This window comes from Mus musculus, chromosome 4, assembly GCF_000001635.26.
Source record: "Mus musculus strain C57BL/6J chromosome 4, GRCm38.p6 C57BL/6J".
Taxonomy (NCBI): Eukaryota; Metazoa; Chordata; class Mammalia; order Rodentia; family Muridae; genus Mus; species Mus musculus.
This window is the reverse complement of record NC_000070.6, coordinates 127224008-127241125: the sequence shown is the minus strand read 5'-3', so window position 1 is coordinate 127241125 and position 17118 is coordinate 127224008. Positions and strand designations below refer to the sequence as shown.

The window sequence follows — 17118 nt, the reverse complement described above, 5'->3', positions numbered from 1 at the left end:
CCCTCAGCTCCCCCTCTTCCGCTTGCTTTCCAGCATGGGGGGAATTCAGGAAGAAGGCCTTCACCACCAGGTGCAGGTCCGTGTGTTGTTCGTTCTAAGGACAGGTGAGTCTCATACAATCCACACTGGCCTTGAACATCTGATCCTCAGGCCTCCAGCTGCGATGACAGGTGTGTGTTGGCAGCTTTTTGTGTTTGTGGTTTTTGTTTTTGTTTTTTTTTACAAGATAGTCATTTTCTTTGTTGTTTTAAATGTTATTTAAAATTATGAATGTTTTGCCTACATGTATGTCTGTGCACCACATGCATCCCTAGTGTCCATGGAGGTCAGAAGAGGTCATTGGATCCCCTGGACCTGGAGTTACAGACAGTTATAAGCCATCATGTAGGTGCTGGGAATAGCCAGTGCTATTAACAGATGAGCCATCTCTTCGGACCCCTTTTGAATCAGTCTTGCTGTGTGGTCTACACTGGCCTTGAACTCGTTGCAATCTTCTTGCCTCAGCCTCCAAAGTGCTGGGATTACAACCAGGCCTCACCACAACTAGTTGTTGTTATTGCTGTCATTTTATTGGTGGTTAGTGCTTTTTTGAAGATTTATTATTTTGTGTGTATGAGTATTTTGCCTACATGGCTGTATGTGCATCACGTGCATGCCTGGTCCCCAGGGAGGCCAGAGAAGGTAACAGAGCCCCTGGAGTAGGATTTACAGACAGCCATGAGCTGCCATGTGGGTGCTGGGAATCCAATCTCAATCCTCTGCAAGAACAAGTGGCCTGAACCACTGAACCAACTCACTAGCACTACCAGTTATTTACTGTGGAGATGGGATCTTGATATGTTAGCTAGGCTGCCTCTGAAAGAGGCTCAAATGCTCCCCCTGTCCAGACTCCCAAGTAGGCAGGGTTACAGGTACACACTATTGTGCCCCGCTACATGCATTTGGTTTGGGTTTATTTATTTATTTATTTATTTATTTTTGCTCTTGTTGTTTTGCTTTGTTTAAGACAGTCTCACTGGAGGGGCGCTGTGGTGATGCATGCCTTTAATCCCAGCACTTGGGAAGCAGAGGCAGGAGGATTTCTGAGTTCAAGGCCAGCCTGGTCTACAAAGTGAGTTCCAGGACAGCCAGGGCTACACAGAGAAACCCTGTCTCGAAAAAGAAAAACAAAAGACAGTCTCACTGAACATGGTGTCTTACATGCCTTTAATCCTACCACTTGGGAGGCAGGGGTGGGTAGAATCAATGTGAGTTCAAGGCTAGCCTGCTCTACATCATGAAACCCTGTCTTTAAGAAAGAATCTCATATATACCAGAATAACTTCAAATTCGCTATGTAACTACAAAGGACCTCAAACTTCTGATCCTCCTGCCTCCACTTCCCACATGCTGAGATTACAGACATGTGACATCACACCCAGCATTTGCCATCTAGAATTAAGACCTCCCAGCTCCAGAACTCTGTTCATTATGAAGGACCTAGAATCAGCGTTCTGTTATAGCTGTATATGGCACGAGCTCAGCTCCTCTGAGACCAGGTCCCTCTTCAAGCTACAGCTTTCTGCTCCTGTGCCTGGTTACTATCAGGCGGAGAGCCACTTGTACCCAAGGACTATCTCTCCTAGGTCACAAGACCAATACCAAGAGACCACCCCAGATTCTCAATCCTGAGGACATTTTATTTTGATAGTTTTGAGACAAAAATCTCTCTATGTAGCTCTGTCTGTCCTGGAGCTTGCTAAGTAGACCAGGCTAGCCTCAAACTCAGAGACCTCCTTACTTCTTCCTCCCAAGTGCTGGGACTAGGGTGTGTGCCACTCTGATGGCTCCTGGGGACATTGTAAGCATACGCTCAGAGCAGGACGACCAGACCTACTGGCACTGGCATGCTTGAGCCTACTTACATCACTGCATGATTTCAGGAAACCTAGCCCTGTTTCTGAGCAGGGACACAGACCCCTCTGAACACTGGAATGTGGCCTGAGGATAATGCAGGCTGAGTCGCCCTAGCTTCAGGATTAGGAATAAGGAGTTTAAGCTCTCCAAGTTTGTCTCCTCATTGGAAAGTCACAAAATCTGCTACACAGAATTGTTCTGATCACTCAAAACTTACAATTTTCAGGACTTTAAAAAAACCGAACAAACAAAAAGCAGTCTCAAGAGGAGTAGTGTTACCCAGGCCCCATCTGGAAACCCAGTAGAAAACAGACAGTGGGGCTGGAGAGATGGCTCAGTGGTTAAGAGCACTGACTACTCTTACAGAGGTCCTGAGTTCAAATCCCAGCAATCACATGGTGGCTCACAATCATCTATAATGGGATCTGATGTCTCTCTTCTGGAGTGTCTGAAGACAGCTACAGTGTACTCATGTAAATAAAATAAATAAAAATTTTTTTAAAGAAGATAGACAACGTCCAAATGTTCCCACACTTGGTTGGGGGTCAGAATCACCTGCAGTGTTGTTTAAAGCCCATTGGAGGGGGCTGGAGAGATGGCTCAGCAGTTAAGAGCATGGGCCTCTCTTCCAGAAGCCCCAGGTTCAATCCCCAGGCCCCACCTGGCAGCTCACAACAGTAGCCACATGCAGCTCCAACCGTCCAAAGTCTTCTTCCAGAGGACCTAAGCTTTCTTCTGAATTCCGAGGTAACACATGTCACACACAGACATGTATACAGGCAAACATCCATGCACATAAAATTAAAATGTAAAAGGGGGCATGCCTTTAATCTCAGGACTCATGAGTCAGAGACAGGAGGGTCTCTATCATTTTGAGGTCAGAGTGGTCTACAGAGCAAGTTCCAGGACAGTCACGGCTACACAAACCCTATCTCAAAAAACAAAACAAAAACAAAACAAAAACAGAAACTAAGAGCTGGGTAAAGTGGGTAAGGATAGTAGGTAAAGTGATTATAAAAATGCGGACCCAAATGTGGATCCCCAGAAGCCACACATTAGAAACATGGCACGGAAGTGGATGCCTGTAATCTCTGTACTGAGGAGGCAAAGATAGAAGGACGCCTGGGGGTTGGTGGCAGCTATTAGAGCAGAAAAGACAAACTGTAAGCCTGAACCTCAAAAACCAAGCTGGAGAATGACCAAAGACACACACTATTGACCGCTGGCGTGCGCGCACGCGCACACACACACACACACACACACACAATTTTAATAAGATACCTCCGTGGTGCCTGCCAGAGACTAACATTTGCTGAACAAATAAGTAAGAATTGTCTGGTCCAGTGTGGCCCCAAACATCAGCCAATACCAAGGCTGTTCTCCTCTTGCCTCAGGGTAAGACATCAACCGGAAGGGACTATAAAAAGGGCTTTTGGGGGGGAGGGGGAGGGGGCTGTTGTCAAACTCCTTCTAAATTGGAAACATCACAGATCTAAAAAGACGTCATGAATTGGCCTCGGACCTGACTGGGCCCACTACTTCTAGCTTTGTGACTCTGGAGAGCCCACTTACGCCTCCTTGAGCTTCATAAGCCCTTTCTCTCTGAGGCACTGGTCCCTTGGCAGACCCTCAGGAGGCATTCAAAAACCTAGGAGTGCCTCCTTTAAGTTTCTCAGTGAAGTTGTGTCCTTTATAACTCCTGCGAAGTGTCCACCCACAGGAAGCATCAGAGAAAATGGCAGTGCGAATCTGGAGTTTGCAGCTGCTGACTGGATTAGGCTGGAGCAAGGAAGAGCACTTGCCTGTCCTCTTTGGAAAGCGAATGCGCATTCGGTGATTTCTAACAATAACCAGGGCCCCACCCACCCTCCCACCCCATCTATGCTCATTTGTACACGTGCCGTGGGCCGAGCACTGAACGTGGGACAAGGCTGGGAGGCAAAGGGACCTGGTTTGAATGAGGGGCGAATGGGTCCCTTCCCTCTCCTTTACACACCAGCAGGACCCCTCTCAGAAGGCACAAGTCCTTATTGGGATGACCGGGATCCCCTTTCTCTCAGCTAACTCTTCTCCCAAAGGGCTTAGACAACCCCTGAGGTCCCGAACCAAGAATGCTCAAGCTCCTGGCCCTTTGTCTTCCTTTCCCACACCCCCATCTTATTAGACACCCCGGCTCCCCCAGGTGGCCTCTTCTGGAGAGATTTGGCTCCGGTGCAGTTCTGCGGTTTTATTTTTCCTGGGATACTCAAAGGGATGTGGGAACAGCCACAGGTGTGGTGAGGGAAAGCCCCTGTCTCCCCTCCCCAGATGTGGGAAAGGGGAGAGGCCCAGGCGCCCTGGTCCTGGATTGGTCCAGCCACTGTGGTCCCTGGGCCCTGTGGGCAGAGGGCTGAGGGTGGAGCCCTGGGAAGGTGGGGCGGGCTCCTAGGCGGGGTTCGGGATTCTTCATAAAAAGCCACGAAGCTTGATCCCCACGAAGCCCAGCCCCGCGGGGTGTGGGGGGGACGCAGAGCCCAGATGGGGGACCCGGCCCGGCCTGGCCCGTGGAGGGGTAAAATAATGGCAGAGATGGTGCCCATGGGGGGAAAAAGGTGAGGGGGTCAAAGCGTCGGACCAGGAAGATGGGAGTTCCAAGTGAGGGGCGCAGGGCGGAGAGGCACGACCCCCAGCCTAGCCCGGGCGCCTTTGCGTGGGATCAGGAAGGTAAAAAACCCACGAAAGCGCGGCGGGCAGAAGCCGGGGCGTGCGGTGCCGGCAGGGCGGGCGCACGGAGCTGCCCGCGTTCACAGTGACCTCGACGCTGGGTGTACAGTACGGGTAGAAAACCGCGGGCCCGGGTCGGACTGGGCGGCCCGGGCGGGTCACAGCCTGGTCTGGGCCTCGGGGATGTAGATCTCGATGCTGTCCGCGCTCTCGGTAGCCGAACTGTGGCGGAACGAGGCGGCGCGCTTGGCCGCCAGGAGCCGCTTGCGCGCTTCCTGCCGCTGCCGGTCCACCGAGTCCAGGGAGCGCTCCTTCACCGGCACGCCCCGCCCCCGCGAGGGCTTCTTTGGTATCGGCGGAGGGACCTTCTTCTCCTCCTGTCGGGAGAGCGCAGAGCTGAGCCGAGCCGCGGGGAGCACCGCAGCATCCCTACTTGCGCCCCGTCCCCCGCCCTCCCCCCCGTGCAAGTTCCCCATGGGATGGATTTCGTGAGTCTCCCAATGGGACAGCGTCTAGAATTGGCCACATCGCTGGGACTGGAGGCTTGCAGGCGCACGAGGTCAAAGCTGGTCAAAACCCCTGTACCGGTCTCCAAAGAATAACGGGCTCGAGCGCCCCCTGGTGAAGCCGTTTTCAGCTAGCACCTACATGCCGGCTGAGGGGTTGTGGGGAGCATTGTCAAGGGCTCCAGGGGCTGGCCTAGTCTCACCTGCGACACTCATCTCAGACATAAGTCTAGCCAGTAGAAGGCTGAACATCGCCTAGAAAATCTAGCTCTACTCCCCACATTGCAGCTGGTCAGAGGTGGCCAGTGTGCAGCAGTGTGAACAGCTGGATCAAGCACAGGGCAATGGCCAGGGAGCATGGCTGTTTTATCTAAAGCTGTTCCTGCTGCCCGTGCGTCTGTTTCCCTGTGACTTCTCCACACCCACACACCCCTTTCTGAGAAGGACATTACAGAGTGTGGCTTCCTGGTCTGACGGGTCCCACAAGCACACCTTCGGCTCCAGGAGTTTCCAGCTGTTGGCCTTGAGTTGTTGTAGTTCCAGGAACTTGAGGGTCACATCCTCAATGGAGAGCTGCAGGAGGTCCCAGAAACCGGCCAGGTCCTGGAAGGTGGGCACAGGGAACGCAGTGGGGTCCTGCCGTGGTGGGACACACAGGGGGGGGGGCAGCCAGTCAGGGAGGTCTGACCCCAGGCAGGCTCAGGGAACGCTATGCTCAGTCTAGGGAAATGGGTTGAGGAATGGGCAACAGGGACAAGGAAAAGCCAGGGTCTCTCCAGCCTGGGCACAACGGGCCCAACCTTGAGGCTCTGTACTCCAACAAGTCACATCTGACTTTTTTTGGGTTCTTTGGGCCACACATAAGCCACCCTTCCAAGTCCACAGACCTGGTCCTATCTCTCAGTCACGCTGGGTCACCTGTCAGATCCACACACCTCACTCTCTCCTCACAGACACTCACCAAGCTTTGCTGACACAGCCTGAAGAACTGCTGGACCTTCTGAGACAGGAGAAGTTGCGTACTGCCCACGGCACTGCGAATCTTCTCTAAGACTAAAGAACAGAAGGAGGCTCAAGGGGCTGGGGGCGGGGGTGAGATCTCTCTTTCCTAACTCCCCAGGAAGTTGAGATGCTCACTTCCTGACTAGTGTACTGGCTCATCTCCTCCAGCCCCCTTCCCATCCTATACTCAAACTTGCCTACAACAGCTCCTATCCAGCCACCTCGAGAACTTTCATCCTCAGTGAAGCTCCTTCCATTACACAGCCTGCATTTACCAAGTGCCGATCCTTCTGTAGGAGGAAGGCCTCCCACCTGTGTTCCCTGTCTAGCCCTCCAGCCCTGGCCAGAACATCAGCTCAATGGTCAGTCACTGGCCGTATTCTGTCACTAATCAGTACATGCCTCCTTGGTTTGTTAAAAATTTTGATTCATCTCTGGTTAGGGATTCTGTGGGAAGCCTATGGCTCCCTTCAGAGTGGACTCATAGGGAAGGGGTATACTGTTTGTGACAGGGCTATCTTCCATGCCAACCCTCCCATTTCTTCCTCAGACTCGTTCTTGCTTGAACTGCCTCCTCTGAATTCCTCACTCGCTGAGGAATCCCAGCATCCCCTGGGAGAGTCCCATCTTAACAGCTCAAATCAGAATGTCTGTCGTGTGGTCCCAGCCTCACTGTCAAGCTTAGACTGGATTGCTACACTTGCTCAGATTTGAACAGATTGTTCCCCATGGAGTTAGTGACTTAGACTGGTAGCTGCCTACTAGAAAATCTAGCTTTTGGCCTGGTCATGATCCTCCTAAGTCCTAGCCTTGGCCTCTAAAGATGTCCTGTTCCCAGTAAGAACTTCAAGTTCTAGCACTGAAGGACCAAGCATGAATGGGAGGGACCTGCTGGTGCATTGCAGCCAGGGCTACCATCATGATACCCTGCGCCTGCCCACGCTATCCAGCACAGGATGCCAGCGCCCCTCTCCCCTGTGTGGATGGCAGCGGACTCACTCTCCTCGGGCAGCTCATAGTCCTCCGCCTCACGCTCCATCTGCTGGCACCAGTGTTCCAGTTTCTCCACCTCTGCCCGCAGCATCTTGATGAACCACTCGCCATCCCGTGGGCAGGGGGACGTGCGGCCTGAGTCGGGGAGGCTACGTGAACCCCGCTCCATCCAGGAATCACGGCGGCCGGACCCGGGACCGGGGGCTGGGACAGGGGTAGGGCCAGGCGACCCATCGGTGGCCGGCGGCTCATACGGCAGTGGGTAGCCCTCGCGGTAGGCCCACTGGCCCTGTGTGTGGACCGTGCGGAAGACTGAGTAGGTGGGGGCCCGAGGGCCGGGCTGGGGCTCAGAGGCGTGCCTCTGGAAGGAGCGTCCGAACTGCAGGGCCTTGTCTTCTGTGGCCACAGTGGCCAGGCCGGCCAGGCCCTCCAGCTCCAGGTCTGCCTGCACACCGGCTGTCACGCTGTTGGAGCGCTTGAACCTCGCCCGCCTGTGGAGGGAGATGCCTATCATTTCTGCTCCTGCTCCAGTCACCCCAGGTCACCACCCTCAATCCAAACTCCAAGCCCTCCCCCAAAAATGGAAGGAAGGCTGTTGTGATGAGGAACCTACAAATCAGTGGCCACCAATCCATACACAGGAAACCAATTAAATCCTTGGAGCTGGTAGGTACCCACTATACCTACTTTTTGCACTGACACTAAACAGCCAGTAGCAGTCAAAATATTTAACTGCCTGTACCTATGACCAGAAGAGATGCTGGAATACTCCAAGCAGCGCAGACACTGACCTACAGACCCCAGCTTTGGGGCCCTGGTGTTGGTAGCTTTTGACCAAGGCATTCAGAAACATTTTGTTATTTCTTTTGTTTGGAATTTTGCTGGTTTGAGACAAGGTCTCCCTGTGTTCCCCCAGGTTGACCTGGAACTCACAATGGATCCCACACAGTGATCCTCCCGCCTCAACTTCCCGAGTACTGGTATTATAAGTGTTGACTCACCACACCCAGCTTACAATAGAGTATTCTAGAAACACTGTCTAGGCTGGTTTGCCCTGGCTGTACGGTATTTCCTGGACCTGCAGAATAATGAGTACATGGAGCTCAAAGAGGGTCCCAGGTCACCCAGCTTCAGAGTGGCAGAGCCAGGATGTGGCCCAGGGCTGCACCAGCTCCAAGAAGCCGCCTGGGAGCAGCTTGGAATGGTGGGGGCGTACAGCGCTGGAGGAGACTTCACCCCTGGGGACCCCAATGGCTCAGCCCAGAGCCTGGCCAGACAGTCTGCCAGAGGCAGTGGAGCTGAATTAAGTTGTTGGCAGGGATGGCACCGGGGCCTGAACGTTTCTTGTCTTTAAGTTAATTATATGCAAATCCTATGCAAAACAGAAAGTCAATTGGCCTTGTTCATTTTTACCCACTCTGAGTTCAGAGTAGGGGCTCTTTTTCTGCAAGGAAGTCAATGAGCCCCTGTGAAACAGAAGGTGGGGGGCAGACAAGACTTTAAGGAGTGGGAGTTAGGTGGCGGGTAGGGAGGGCAAAGGGGAACAGAAGTTGAAATAGTCTGGGAATTAGAGAACCTCAAAGAAAAGGTCCATGGGTCTTTGTCTACCTCCACCTCCTCATGGTCAAAACAGACCAGGGTCCTATGGGACATCTCCAGGGGCCTGTCCAGTTTCCCAGGAGACTCTCCCAGCCTCCCCCCAACCCCTACAACTTCAACCTTCCTCCTGTGGCCCAGGCCTTCTCTCCAAGCCTGCCTGCCTGCTTCCTTCCAGCTGGCAGGCTGCCTGCTGGGAGCCTGTTGCCATAGAAACCAGACCCAGAAGGATGCTGCAGGACTCAGGAAAGAGAGATGCGCTCGCTCGTGTGCAGTCTCCAACGAGCCCTATGTCCCCACCCCCACCCAGAGAGAGGAAAAAAACCCATATTTCCGTTGCTTCCCATATGCCCTTCACCTTGGTATCTGCCCTGGGCACCGTTCATGTTCACTACTGGCCCAGGGCTACCTCCTATCAGATACCTCTGCTTTCATTCAGGACAGCAAAAGGGAAGGAGGTACCCGGGACCAGGGAGCACACCTGAGTTCTAATGCTGGCTTTGTCACTGTGCCTTAGGGAAGTTTTCCATGCAGGCCATCTAATATGTATGAAGTTGCATGTAAAATACAGTCAAGTAGCCCCCAGTGGTGGTGTACACCTTTAACCCCAGCAACTCAGGAGGCAGATGCAGGCAGGTATCTGTGAGTTCCAGGACAGCCAGGACAAAGAACAAATAGTCCGATTTTAAATGTACTATATATAAATACATATACATGACAAATACCATATACACACATATAAAACCATAGGAATGTGGTTTAATGTCCCGTAGGAATAGGACAATCCTTGCCAATGTATTTCCTGTCTAAATATCTTGTGTATGTTAAAAATCTGGAGCTGAGCAATCCCTGCCCAGACCAGTATTCCTAAGGGTAAGCTCTTTTGGGTCATCCCCTTGCTCAAAACCCTTCCCCATGCCTCCCCACTACCAGCAGGGGAAAGCTCAAACTTGGTGTTAGCCCTGACCTGACTCTGGATGCACCACATCTTCAGCCTCCTCTCTGCTTTCTCCTTTGACCCCCCTAAAATAGATTACATCCTGACCACCGACTTCTCTGAGTTCCCCTGCCTGAGATGGCCTTTTTCATTCTGGCTTCCTGACATTCTCTGCTCAAGCCCCTGACTGCCCTCAAGATCACTCGTCAGCTCTGCAGCCCCTCAGCAGTCCTCCTGCATTTAGAACAACCCCACTATTTTGATTAGTCTCTCTTTCTGATAACAGCCAGGTATGGCTGGCTATACTCTCTTGGTTCCCTAGGAATACTTGTGCTTTTGAACTCCAGTTGGCCCTCTAGTTCCTTCTAAGCACCAGCGTTTGCCAACACTGGGGGTCACGATATGTTTTCCCAACAACTACATTTCTGAAGAGGTACCATCTCAACGTGTTTCCCTGCTGTAAGTTTTGGTTGTTTTGATGGTTGTTTGGTTTTGTTTGGTTTTGCTTTTTAAGATTTATTTATTTATTTTATATATGTAAGTACACTGTAGCTATCTTCAGACACACCAGAAGAGGGCATCAGATCCCATTACAGATGGTTGTGAGCCACCATGTGGTTGCTGGAAATTGAACTCAAGGCCTCTGGAAGAGCAGTCAGTGCTCTTAACCACTGAGCCATCTCTCCAGCCCTGGTTTGGGTTTTTGTTTGTTTGTTTTTGTTTTTTTTTTTTTTTTTTTTTTTTGAGACAAAGTTTCTCTGTGTAGCTCTGGCTGTCCTGGAATTCACTCTGTAGACCAGGCTGGCCTCAAAGATCCACCTGCTTCTGCCTCCCTAGTGCTGGGATTAAAGGTGTGTGCCACCACTGGCTGGCTCCTGCTATAAGAGTTTTGAGTCCTAAACAACCCCACAGGCTCTTGTGTACGAACAATTGGTCCCCAACTGTGGACAATGTTTGGGAGGTGGTGGAAGTTTTGAGACCTGGGACCTAAGTGGCAGAAATGGGCTACTGCACCGTGGGCCTTGAGGACTATCTGTTCTATTTCTGATACAGGCCTGGGCTCTCCGCTCCCTGATCTGCAATAAAGGAACAAGCCACAGACTCCTGTCATCATGCCTGCCCCCAGTGACAGCCTGCACTCTCTGAAACTCCAACCCAAAGTAAAGTTTTCCTCCTTGAAGTTGCCTCTGGAAGGTCATTCCCCATTCAACACACTATGCTCTTGGGCTCCACTGGTCTGACGCCTTCATCTGACCTCTGGGAAGTCCTGAAAGGATTCCACTCATCGGACTCCACACTATCTAGGACAGAAACACCAAATACACTAGGCTTTGTGGGTCTAAGCCCCCCTCCTCAGGAAACCATCTCAACCCATATATCCCAAGGTAGGCTGAGGGAGCTGAGAAGCTACTGTGCTCGGTGAAGCATGGCCCTCAGATATCATCCCCAGCTAAAAGTGCACAGGACAGGCAGGAGCCAGCCATCCTTGAGAACTAGGCATTAGTGTGGGACCAGATCATAATAAGAGAACATTGCATCTAAAACCCCAAGGACACCTGGACACTTCACAGGTAGGTGAACACAGTACAATACATAGCAAGAATGACCCAGAGAGGATAGGGAGGGGGCAGAGTCAGGAGAAACTGAGATGGCTCAGTAGGTGAAAGTGTTTGCTGCCAAGCCATAGAACCTGAGTTCAAACCCCCAGGTCCCGCAGAGTGTAAGAAGAGAATCAACTCCTTCAAGTCCTCCTCTGGCATTCCATGGTGCATAGGTTCACATGCACGTGCATATGTGTGTGTATACATACATATAGATAAATGTAATTTCAGAAAAAAACAAAACAACAAAAACCCCACTAAGCCAGGAGGAGTATGTAAAGGCAGACAGAGGGGAGGAAGGCCTCCAGAAGCTTCCAGCAAGGGTAAGCAGCTGATTGGAAACAAAGGTTAGCCAAGGCTCTGCTGGCCACAGCCAGAGCAGGTTCAGTGGGATGTGGGAGCCAGTGTGGGCTGCATCGGCTGCCAGGAGGTAGGGGAAACTAATTATAAAACAAGCTCATCGAAGATTGTCTCTGAGAAGCTGGCAGCAGTAAGAGGGATGTCCATCGAAGGAGGAGAGCTTGCTTTGTGGGGCTCTCTGTAGACATCCTGGAGGGAAGGGGTTTGTGCATCAGTGTTTTGCCTGCATGTAGGTCTGTGTGGGGATATTGGAGCCCCTGGAGTTACAGACAATTTTGAGCTTCCACATGGGTGCTGGGAATTGAACCTGGAAGAACAGTCAGTGCTCTTAACCACTGAGCCACCTCTCTAGCCCCAAGAGGTCCCTTTCTTAGTCCCTGGCAGGTAGACTACCTTCCATGGCAAAGGGGGTTTTGTGGACTTGCCCAGGTTCAGGCTCCTGAGATGAGATGAGTATCTTAGATTATCCGGATTTGATGATAAGAGTCAACTGTCTGGGTTTCAGACTCACTCAGGACGAATACCCCTGGGCACGCCAGTGAGGCCACTTCTGGAGGTGTCTCACTGAGGAAGGACAGTGCCATCCTAAGCAAACTGAAAGCCGGTTAGGCATCTTGTTATTTTGGGCATTCGTCTCTTGGCTTCCTGACTGTGGATGCAGTGTGGCCAGTCGCCTCAGGCCCCTGCTGTCTGCCTTCCCTGCCTTAAAGGACCATGTCCCCTAATCACAGAGAACGCTTCCTTCCTTAAGTTGCTTTAATAGATACTTTATAACAGCAACGAGAGGAGAGAGATGTGCCAGATGGGTGCAGATTAATCACATGGGTCATTTTAAATAAGAGAGGAAGGGCAGGAAGGAGATGGAGAAAGAAAACCGCAGGAAGGAGATAAATGGAGGTCTGGTATATGGCTCAGGGGAAGACTTCTTGCCTCACATGCACACGTGTGAAGCTCGGGGTTCAGTCTCCAACATCACAAAAATAAAGAGGAGAATAAACAGTAAAAAGCATCAAAATGGCTTCTTTCTTGATCCTCTAGAAGGGACATTGTATTGCTAACACTTTGATGTTAGCCCAGGTAAATCTAGGAACAACTTCTGAGCCCCAGAAATGTAGGATATCTAGATATAGGCACAGATAGATATTATAGGCATTGTAGATATAATATAAATTATATTATATATTACATTGCATTATATATATAATTTTATCATCACCTATCATGGCAGGGATGGGGAACAAACACAATGGGTAAAGATAAATCGAATGACTCAGAGAAGAGAAACAGTCCAAGTTGGGGAGGATAACAATTAACATTTTCTGAGCACTTAGTATGTGCTAAATTAATCAGTAGTTCAGTGGGAGCGAATTTACAATCAGGCCAAGCATCAGGGTGTCAGCACCATCCCTACTCACAGATGAGAAAAGCTACCCTTAACAGGCAAAGTGATTTCCTGAGATGGGACAGTGACCCAATCCATGCAGAGGCCACCTCAGGTCACTGCACCCCACCCCAGGCTACCCTATACTTAGGAAGAGAGCAGCAATCAGTTGCCTGACCATGGAGGCAGGGCTGATGGCTAAGAAGAGAGAAGAGGTACAAGCAAGGTAGGCGCTAGTGTGGACGTGGACACAAGTCCTGGAAGATGGCTGCGGTCATCACAATGAAGTGTGTGAGGAAGCTACCTGCTGGGGATTTTGGGGGGGGGGTCAGAAGAGGGAGGAGAGTGAGCTTTTGGGGCTGGGGGTGTCAGCTGGAGGGGTTAAATCTGGGTGCTCTAGAGCCAGACTGCCCGGCTCCAAAGCCAGCTGGACGGCTGGAGCCTGTCATCGTTTAAGTGAGATTGACAGCAGTAGCAGCTCTAGGGTGCTGCGAGATAATGGATGGGAAGAAGGGCCAGCACCTGGCCCGCCATTGTGCGAGCCATTGTGGAGATGCAGGGAAGTTTGTGGCTCTCGCTGCTGCGGAGAAAAGGAGCCTGCGGAACACAATAGCCCAGCGTAGTGCTGTGGGCCCCAGCTCGGGCATTGTAGTCATTAATTATTCTGATTGCTGTTGATCATTTCCATCTGTTCTCCCGCAGCCCTCGGAACAAAACCTCCTTTATCCTCCCTGTCACATGGCACCCGAGTCCGTTATTTGCATATCCGTCTCTCTCACTAAATAGAGCAGTTCCTCAAACATCAATGTTGGCTGGGCGGCTGATGGGTTGGTTGGCTGCTAGGGTGTGGGGAGTACTAATTATCCCCAACGTCTATTCTCCCTCTCTTCCTCAGTAACAGGATCCCATGATTTTAAGCTGGACAGGTGGCCTCTTGGGATAACAATTCATTTCCCAAGCTCCCTCATCACTTACATGGTGCGGCAAAGTTCTAGCCCATGGGATGTGAGCAGAACTATTATGTCCAACTTCTAGAAAGTGTTCTTCGAAACAAAGTGTTGGGCTGGGCATGTAGTTCAGTGGGAGAGAACTTTGCCTAACGTGCACAAGGCCATAATAAGGAAAGTGTGGTTAAAAGTAGGGTAAAGGGCAGCAGGATGGCTCGGTGGGTAAAGGAACCTGCACCATGCCCAACCGTAGGAGTTCCGTCTCTGAGCCTCATGCAGTGGAAGGAGAGAACCAACTCACAAGCCATCCTCTAACCTACACACACACACACACACACACACACACACACACACACACACAGTGTGCGGGGAGGGGGAGGTTATTATAACCTTTTTGTTGTTGTTGCCTTCCTTCTCCTTAATGACTATAATGTAGACTCAATGACTAGACCTCAAGGGACTATTTTAGAACATGAGCTACCATGTGGAGAAAGGAATATGCCAGAAACAGCCTGGGCTCTGACCCTGTGGATACCTAAGCAAGTAAGCAAGCAAGCAACTTCTGCCTTATGGAAGTCGCTGTCTTTCATGGATTTTCTATAATTCATGCCCAAACCTAATCCTAGAAATAGTATGAATTTTCAAGGTCTTGAAATGCAGAACTTACATCCCCATTTGGGTTTGGACTTTGATAGTCATGGCTGTGGTCTTCAGCAGCTGTAAGCACCAGGTAGGAACTGGCTTCTGCTGTCATTTTCCACTCATGTGGAACTGAAGCCTGGAAATCGTTATCATGGCTACTTCAGGGAGTTGTCCCTTCTGTGGCTCTCTGGACAGAAATTGGATTACCCCAAGAGACATAGTATTCAGGGAACATTCAGTACCCACAAACTGGCAAGGGTTTTGCCAGGAGTGTTTGGCAGCAGGAAGTCGGGGGTGGGAGAGGAGTGGGCAGGGGAGGGGGAATGGGGACATGTCAGCGCACCAGTCTCTGGAGAAGTAGCTCGTCTCTGAGAGAGCAGCCAAGACTTCAAGCCAGGATGCAGCAAGACAGACTTAGACATCACAGGGTCAGTTAAGAACCTCTCTGGACAGTCATGAAGAAGAGTGAAATTGTGACATTTACAGGAGAGGGACATCATCATGTTAAGCCAAATAAATCAGACTCGCAAAATAAGTCAGACTCACAAAATAGCTCTGTTTTTTTCAGATGCAGAATCTAGGGGTGTGTGTGTGTGTGTGTGTGTGTGTGTGTGTGTGTGTGTGACACAGAGAGAGGGAGACAGACAGACAGACAGACAGACAGACACAGAGAGACAGAAGCAGAGAGAGACAGAGACAGAGAGATGGAGACAAGGGGGTAGAAGGGAAACTATGTAGGGGAGAGGCAGGGGAGGGATTTAAAGAAAGAAAAACAAGGAAATAAGAAAGAATAGTAGAAATAAAAGGCAAATATCCCAAGCTGGGCAGCTATGGTGGCACACACCTTTAGTCCCAAGTACAGGTAGATGTAGGCAGAACTCTGTGAGTTCGAGGCCAGCCTATTCTACAAAGTGAGTTCCAGGACAGCTAGGGCTACACAGAAAAACCCTGTCTCAATGAACCAGAGAAAAAGAAAAAGGTGAAATCCCACATTCTCTCATATATGGAACATGATTTAAATATATACATACACACATGGATACATATGACACAAAATCAGAATGGAGACAGTTTAGAAAAAGAAAAGGGACCAGGATGAAGGACAAACGAGTGTAACGGGGGGTGGGGTGGGGTGGCTAATACAGGCAAGGTAAAATGCTATACCAGTCTTAAATTAGAAGAGATCCACCTGCCTTTGCTTCATGACACCATATTTCTAAACATCTAAAACAACAACAAGATCACCTTTTCTTTGGTCCCGTGGGTCTGAGGAAGGCTTTTCTGCATACGCTGTACGTTTTTTTTTTTTTTTTTTTTTTTTGTAGTCCAGGAGGCTGGGGCTGGGAAAACAGGGGCAGTAGGAAAAGCTAATTCTGTTTTCTGTGAGAGTCTCAGATGACTCCGAGGCTAAGCCTCAAAGGGTCGGGGCGGGGGTGGGGGTCAGTCTCGCGCTGTTCATCTCAGTAGCCTGGTACCTACACAGTACTTGACAAGTAAGTGTAACAAGGACCCCGTAAGCAGGTAAGCAGGGATGAGGGGTAGAGGCGATGGGACTGGAAAGTTCAGTCTCACTGATGATGGGCATCTGAAAGCATCCACAGACGAGCCTCAGAAAGAAGGGGCAGTACACCCGAACTCCACCCAAGCAGCTAACTCAGAGCACGCTGACAGGCACCGGCTTTACATTTATGAGTTTGTTCGCTCTGTGCATGGGTGTGTGCCGCAGCGCAAATATGGAGATCGTGAGAGAGCTTGCAGGAGTTGGTCCTCCCCTTCCATCATGGGTTCCAGGGACTAGGCTCGGGCTGTGAGATTTGATAGCAGGCAGCCCTCTCGCTGGCGATGCCCTGCCGTTTTTTTAAAACCAAAGTACAGGCTAGCGAGCAGAAAAATGGGCGGCAGTTGTTGAGGTTTGGTCTGTTTCTATTGTCATGGTAAAGACTGACCCCCAAGGTCTGGTTGCCCACAGAGAGAAGAGAATCCTCACACCAAGTGACGCTAGGTGACCTTGCTCCTTAATTTAAAACTATTGGTTGAATAAAGATGCCATCAGCTTATAGCTGGGCTCTAGAGAGGTAGGCGGGGTTTCGGATCCAGGGCTGGGGGTCTGAGGAGGACCAAGAATGGAGAGAGAGGAAGGTGGAAAGAAGAAAAGACACCAAGAGGTAAATGATCATGAGAATCAGTCATGAGGGCTTACCAGTGTGAATAAGAGAGGCCCAGACAGACTATGGCAAGTCAGATCCTGGGATTATTGGCAGGGAAGTAGACAGAATCGCACAGAGGGTAGATATCTGCCCAGCTCTAGTGCTGATTAAAGGCTTATTATAAATATAAAAGTTTTGTGTGTGTGTGTGTTTTTTTTTAATCTGAGAACTGAATGATCAAAGGCAGGGTAGAAACCCCTAATTGAGATTTAAAAATTAGTACAATGGACAGTGGGTTCACTGGACTCCACGGCTCACCTCTAGGTAGCAGTTGGGGCGTGGTGTGTGGTGAGTCAGAATGTAAAGTACCAGGGCAGAAGGGATGGCAAGAGCTGTGCCGGTGTATA

At 50.6% G+C, this 17118-nt stretch overlaps 1 protein-coding gene and 1 long non-coding RNA gene across 10 annotated transcripts in view; one reads left to right on the top strand and one right to left on the bottom strand.

The window, feature by feature from the left end:
- Positions 1–4103: 4103 nt before the first annotated feature.
- Positions 4104–17118, bottom strand: part of Dlgap3 (DLG associated protein 3) — a 68718-nt gene continuing 55703 nt past the window's right edge. For 6 of the 8 annotated variants that reach the window (XM_030253571.1, NM_198618.5, XM_011240537.2 and 3 more), the window contains 4 exons: positions 7107–7591; positions 6067–6158; positions 5598–5741; positions 4104–4976 (listed from right to left, as the gene is read on the bottom strand). In XM_030253571.1, the coding sequence (XP_030109431.1) occupies positions 4758–4976; positions 5598–5741; positions 6067–6158; positions 7107–7591 (940 nt within the window). In that variant the 3' untranslated portion in view covers positions 4104–4757. The remainder of the gene's footprint in view (positions 4977–5597; positions 5742–6066; positions 6159–7106; positions 7592–17118) is intronic. The other 2 variants (XM_006503104.4, XM_030253573.1) reach the window with 1 other exon arrangement.
- Gm52707 lies at positions 7564–16456 on the top strand. Of its 2 annotated transcripts, XR_003955281.1 has the most exons (3): positions 7564–7766; positions 9729–10092; positions 10687–16456. It is a non-coding gene; the product is annotated as a predicted gene, 52707 (long non-coding RNA). The 2 variants fall into 2 exon arrangements; XR_003955280.1 differs by having other exon boundaries at positions 7564–10092.